Below are 6801 nucleotides of genomic sequence, written 5' to 3' on the forward strand. Positions count from 1 at the left end.
ATAAAATGACTTTGTCATTTGAAACCAAAAAATCTACTATTCCACTAATGATTTTAATGGCGCATCCAAATCAGTAAAATTGTGTTCTAGTATATGTCTTTTGAAGCAACGCTTATGCCAACCACTTTGCTGAATTATCATTATAACTGGTAACTCATGACAAAAATGGGGGAGTAAAATTATCTCAACTGAAGAAGAAAGGATTGGGTATGCCACTAGATGAGCAACCTAAAGCTTTTGCAAATTTATAATCTCCAAATTCTTGACTTTTCGGGAACAATCTCAGACGAAACATCCCTTCAGAGCTAGGAAATCTTACTGGTGTGGTGGAAAAACCAGCACGATCTTCATATACTTCTGCCTTTGAATTCAGCTAACAATAGATTAGAACAGAAAATTATTGCAACCTACACTCTTTTTTTCAACAAAAAATATCCAACATGAACTCTTCAATTTTAACCATTCAAGCAGATCATTGGCGTGCGTACAACCTGTTTGAGAATGAAGAGGAATAATAACCTGTAATATATTCAAGGATAAGCTTGTTTTCTCCTCTATTAAGCAGTTCCATTGACGCACAATATATTATCAGTCTACCAAGCTGAAACTCATCAAAAGGCTATTATTTGGAGAAAACAACAGAAACAACACATGCTGCTTGTTCTTGAAGTTTAACATTTGTGGACATAGCTTTGTCAGTAGCCTTCAGATGCTAGAGCCAGAAAAAATACTGCAGGAGAAGACAGTTAGCTTGCATGTGGTTTTATTACTCAGACGAATCAAGCAAGAATAAACATCAACTTGGCTTCACGCTTTTACAACAGGGAGCAATTGTCAGTTGACCTGAATTCTCACATAAGAAATCTTAACGTGATCACAATCCGCTATGGCAGGAAAGGGAGACATGAATAGTGAACTTAACCAGCACGGTCTAGAGGTGTGTTTGGTATGAAGGAAAATGCTTTCCACAAAAAATGTTTCCCTGGAAAATATGTGTTTTTCTTAGGTATTTTCTTGTATTTGTAGGTAAACAAAAAAAAAATTATCCCAAAAGCATTGGTAAATAATCTAGGAAAACACTACGGGGGTGAAGGTGAGGGTGGTGGGGATGAGGGCTATGGGGATGGGTTTTATTGAAGGGTAGAGGGAGACAATCAGTGTGGAATGCCACTTATGGAATTTGTTTTCCCTACTTCCATAGGGAAAGTCATCTTCCTCATTTTTGAGGAACTTTTTTTCCTAGATAAGATGTTTTCCAAAAATTTAGACCAACCAAGCATGGGAAAATTGGAAAAAATTTCCCCATAACAAACACACCCTAAACATTCAAACGAGGTTTTCATACCAAGTAACCACAACATTTCATCACGCTGATCTTTCTAGTTGTTTAAATCTCAGAAGCCACCATACGGTAGACAGTAGTTGAGCGCAGAAAATTATTTTTATTCTACAAAATTACAATCAAAACATAAATAATTAGGAAGTCAATATTACATTATTATTCATCAAAATTGTGCAATTTTCTTTAAAAATTTAGAAGGAGAACTTCACAGTACTCCGCCAATGATTGAGCACATGCAGCTAAAATGGTCTTATTATCAGTGCGAGACAATGAACTCAAAGGTACTGTAGACTGCATGAGAGAATGTAATATATTCAGAATTTAATACGTCAGCTGTGACTTCGGGAAAAAGAAAAAAGGATAGATAAACTTGCTTACACCTATCAAAGTCATAAACATTCATGATCACTCAGTTAATCTGTAGTAGAATTTTTGAGAGGAGATACACGTGGGTGAAGATTTGGATTTGCTCACAGTACATCAATCAAACAATATGAAAAAGATAAAAACAGTATAGCTATCTGGTGCTTCAATGGTGCCTCTTCTTTAAATAAAGTTTGTTTACTTCATCAAAAGTTAATATGATGAAAGCTTTGAAACGAGCTTATAAGGAAATAGAGCAAGTCTATTAACCAGTTCTGTCAAATTGTATTCAATCAAAACAGTTATGCCAAAGAGAGTGACAGGCAAAGAAACGTGATCTAAATGTTAACATACGGGTTAAAGTGGCAAAGAACTATATCAGAATATTCATTTATTAGAGATTGTCAAACAGCATACCAAGACCCAAAGCTTTTGATGAAGCGACTGCAGTACTGCTGGTTCCTAATTATATTTACTCTTTCACCCAGGTATTTAGAACATGCTGTAAAAACTGGAAAGTCTTTCCCATCAATTAATATAAGAAGTCCATCTAACTTTTTTTTTTCTTCCTAGTGAGGGTCACTAACCGTTAAATCACAACACACTATAAAAATGCAATCCAAGTTCTATATTGCATACTAAAGTTAGCTCTGTCTCTGGTATAATGATTAGAATGTAGGCCACTTAGCCAAAAAAGAGTGCCAGAGCCTAAAAATTTGCATACATCCCCACCAGCATCTACAGAGTTACACAATATAGGAAGCAATACTGCTTAAAGAACAAACATGTAGCTAAACATTTTGAACCAAATGCATCAAAAGTTTGAAATTACACACTTGGGAAGTGATATTCCCAGCATGACTTTGTAATGAAACAACATTTAGCTTTAAGGACCATAGTTTCTTAATCTCATGGTTGATATTTCATTTTGATTCAAATAATAAAAAGTTGTTATAGTCTAAAATCGTCTGAATACTTACAGATGTCATAGGGCAATATATCTCCTGTCTTCCAAGATCATTGTCTGAAATGAAGGAAGGAAACCAAGCAGCTTAAATCTGAACAGCAGTTTCGCCCTTTATTGGGTCTCAAATCGATATCAACCTTGAGTTTATGGCAGACAAGCTAGGCACACCGAATTTCTGCACGATGTCCTGCACCATATAATTCTTTTTTTCTCAAGTTATCATGAAGAAGTACTAAATAATCTGTTATGCCTCCCAATAGCTAAATCTGATTTACATGAAGTTAACGACTTACAAGTTTGTAAAGAACAACTTTTGGCACTAAATAAATTTCAACTATGAAGCGCTATCCACAAGTGCAGGGTAAGTAATAACATTGGGTGTATAATTTATAATCTGATCATTAGCGTCTCCATCTTGATCAGGATTTTACTCATTAGCGTCTCCATCTTGATCAGCATTTTGCTCATTAGCGTCTCCTTCTCGATCAGCATTTTGCTCATTAGCGTCTCCATCTGGATCAGCATTTTGCTTATTAGCGCCTACATGCGGATTATGATCCTGTTCATTCGCACCTCCATCTTGATCATTAGCGCCTCCAACTTGTTCCTCATTAAAATGAAGCAACGGTACATCATTCCAGTAGATAAACTTGTCCTGCCACAAAATACTCATCTGTATTAACACCTTACAAGTCATACTGCATATGTTTACAGTGTCAATTTGCAAACTTGTAATTAGAAACTTACAAATCTCATGGAGAATCTTCCTTCTTTACAATACCTGGACAGTTGGGAGACTGCAATCCGGAGAACTTCATACATTTTGTACTTTTTTAAAAAGAACAAGAAAATCGTCTTGTTCATGAAAATCAAATACTCTTTAATATTAGTATCTTACAAGTTTCCACTTGAGCAGCATTCTACATTGGAAACAGCGAGTATCGGCTGGGGTTTTGCCATCTAATTGTTGATGTATCTCTTGTCCTCTGGTACTTCAACATTAAACCTGCATACTTATATATTTAAAGGTTTGTAACGTATGCATATATACACATATGCCTCAAACCTCAGAAAAAGTTAGGCAAATAATCAAATCACAAGATGCTGAAATCATATGTAATACCCGATTTTCATTTGATCTGAAGGCTTCATTTGAACTGCCCTATTTTGATAGGCAAAGATCATTGTTGTGTAAGTCACCACGTCCGGAACTAAACCCTTTGTAGGCATCTCGTTGAAAAGCTCTAAAGCAGCATCTACTTTTCCTGATATGCATCCCCGAAGTATATGAGAGGTGTATGTATAGACATCATGACAATCCTTAAATCTTTCATCATACCTTTCTCATACTCCATCTTCAGGGAATTGCATGTTCTCATATTAGGCTTAACTCCCTTAGTTTTCATCTCACTAAGCAGCCTTTCTGCTTCAACAAAGTTTCCCTGCTTGCATAACCATCTATCACAGCATTGTAACTATTTGTATTAGGCTTAACTCCCTTGGTTTCCATTTCAATAAGTACCTTTTTTCGCCTAAGCAATATTTCCCACCTTGCTATAACCATCTATCAGGGCATTGTAAGTAATTGTGCTAGGTTTAACTCCCTTAGTTTCCATCTCAATAAGTACCTTGTTTGCTTTAGCAATATTTCCCACCTTACAATAACCAACTATCAGGGCAGTGTACGTTACCGTGTCAGGCTTAAATCCCTTAGTTTCCATCTCAACAAGTAACTTTTCTGGTTTAGCAATATTTCGCACCTTGCAATAACCATCTATCAGGGCAGTGTACGTTACCATGTTAGGCTTAACTCCCTTAGTTTCCATCTCAATAAGTACCTTTTCTGCTTTAGCAATATTTCGCGCCTTGCAATAACCATCTATTAGCACAGTGTATGTTCTCGTGTTAGGCTCAGCTCCATTAGTTTCCATCTCAAAAAGTGTCCTTTCGGCTTTCACAAAATTTCCTTGCTTGCAATAACCATCTGCCAGGGCAGTGTACGTTACCGTGTTAGGCTTAACTCCCTTAGTTTCCATCTCAATAAGTACCTTTTCTGCTTTAGCAATATTTCCCACCTTGCAATAACCATCTATCAGGGCAGTGTACGTTACCGTGTTAGGCTTAACTCCCTTAGTTTCCATCTCAATAAGTACCTTTTCTGCTTTAGCAATATTTCCCACCTTGCAATAACCATGTATCAGGGTAGTGTACGTCGCCGTGGTAGGCTTAATTTCCTTAGTTTGCATCTCAATAAGTGCCCTTTTTGCTTCCACAAAATTTCCCTGCTTGCAATAAATATCGATTAAAGTTGTATAACTAACTGCATCTGGAGCTACACCTCGATCCACCATCGAGAACAACAACCTCTTTGCTTCATCATGCAAATCTAGCTTGCACAGGCCTGTAGCAATTATATTGTAAGTATTTGCATCAGGCTCATGTCCTTTGCCCTCCATAATTCTCTGTACCCTCCATGCTTCCTCCACATTACCCTGCTTACAGCAACCATCCATCATCGCATTAAATATGACCCGGTCTATGTCAATTCCCTGGCTTTTCATTGCATTAAGCAAAACTTCAACTTCTTGCCCAGCCTTGCAAAAACCATTTATCAAAGCTCCATATGTGTGACCATCAGGAACAAGGCCTCTCTGCATCATCTCGACAAACGTTGAAAATGCCTTGTTAACATTACCTAACTTACTATAACCACTAATCATAGAGGTGCATAAATGAACATTTGGCTCTATGTCCTTCTTTTCTATTTCCCTAAACAACTTCTCAACCTCTTCAAGATCGCCAAACATTGAGTATCCTTTAATCAAAAGTGTATAACTTGCCACATTGATATCGAAACCATCCTTCTCCATCGTCCTCAAAATCTCCTTTACAGCGACAAAATCCGGTTTCTGTACATATGCTTGTAACAATATATTATAAGTGTAACCATTTGGTTTCACCCCTTTACTAACCATTATTTCATCCATGATCTTTCTTGCCTTACAAACCTCCCCCATCTTACACAACACATCAATCACCACCGTCATCGAATAAACTGTAATTTTCACATCAAACTCAACCATCATCTCAAAAAACTCGAACAACAAGTCATATCGCCTTCGCCTTTTCATAGCAAGCAAGTAAACCATACAAGCTCTATCATCAATTTCCAACCCCCCTTTTCTCATATACTCAAAAACCTCTAAACCTTCCTTAAACATCATATTATCAACATAAACACTAAATAACATATTAAACACCTTCCCTATAACCTTATATTCTACATGATTTTCACTCAACAAAAAAGCTATTTCTGACATTGGTTTCCTCATACCATCATTAGCAACAACAACATGCAATATATTCTCAACTTCAGCAAACTCCCTTGCTTTTAAAAAGTATAAAACTAAGGCTATATGGTTTCCAAGATTGGAGCTTCCGTGAGTCATCAAGATTGGGTTTTTTTTCTTGAATTTGAAGAAACTTGAGCAAGATTGTGCATTAAGATTGGAAATTTGTGAAGGGGGAACATGGGATATTAATTTGGCAATTTCTTTATTGGGTTTCTTGAAAAAAAAATGATTTACAGGTTGGTAAAACTTTGAAATGGACATTTAAGCACAACCCAATAGTAAAGATGTAATCTTTATAATAAAAATTTCATTTTTACAAATATACATTACCTCTATTAATAGCCAGTGTAGACATATGCCATGTTTTCAGAGCAAAGACGGCAAGTGGAACTTTTTAGGACTTGGAGAAGACAAGAGTGAAAGAGTTTTGGTTGAAGTACAAATAAGCCCTTGTATTGTTTTGAAGGAGTTAAAATTGGCCCTGTATATTTTTGAGAAGATTTAGTTAAGTCCTCATATTTGACGCTAAGGCATGATTTGGTAGGCCCAAAATTGTCCATATTCTTTTTATGTGGAGCACTAAGGGGTCGTTTGGTTGGAAACAAGTTATCCCAGGATAAGTTATCCTGGATTTAGTTATTGTACCCTTCTACAGGATAAAATAATACTACAATTCCGGGATTAGTTATATCATCATTTATCCCAATCAAATTTGGGATAAATTCATCTCAAATATAATTCTGAAATTATTTATTCTTATCCCTTGTACCAAACGA

The 6801-nt window shown here is 36.3% G+C and overlaps 1 protein-coding gene across 7 annotated transcripts; it reads right to left on the minus strand.

Moving 5' to 3' along the window:
* Positions 1–75: 75 nt before the first annotated feature.
* On the minus strand, positions 76–6440 carry LOC132607115 (pentatricopeptide repeat-containing protein At2g32630-like). 7 transcript variants are annotated; one of them, XM_060320940.1, is made up of 5 exons: positions 3796–6440; positions 3420–3678; positions 2966–3327; positions 2686–2859; positions 76–730 (listed from the first exon to the last, which is right to left on the minus strand). In XM_060320940.1, exon 1 carries the CDS (start codon positions 6284–6286, stop codon positions 4205–4207), a length of 2082 nt encoding a protein of 693 aa, XP_060176923.1. In that variant the 5' UTR covers positions 6287–6440; the 3' UTR covers positions 76–730; positions 2686–2859; positions 2966–3327; positions 3420–3678; positions 3796–4204. The 7 variants fall into 7 exon arrangements, with proteins under 7 accessions (XP_060176923.1, XP_060176924.1, XP_060176925.1 ...); XM_060320941.1 differs by lacking the exon at positions 76–730 and having other exon boundaries at positions 1029–2859; positions 3796–3937; positions 4012–6440; XM_060320942.1 differs by lacking the exon at positions 76–730 and having other exon boundaries at positions 1029–2859; positions 3420–3469; positions 3571–3678.
* Positions 6441–6801: the final 361 nt, after the last annotated feature.

This window comes from Lycium barbarum, chromosome 8 (genome assembly GCF_019175385.1).
Source record: "Lycium barbarum isolate Lr01 chromosome 8, ASM1917538v2, whole genome shotgun sequence".
Taxonomy (NCBI): domain Eukaryota; kingdom Viridiplantae; phylum Streptophyta; class Magnoliopsida; order Solanales; family Solanaceae; genus Lycium; species Lycium barbarum.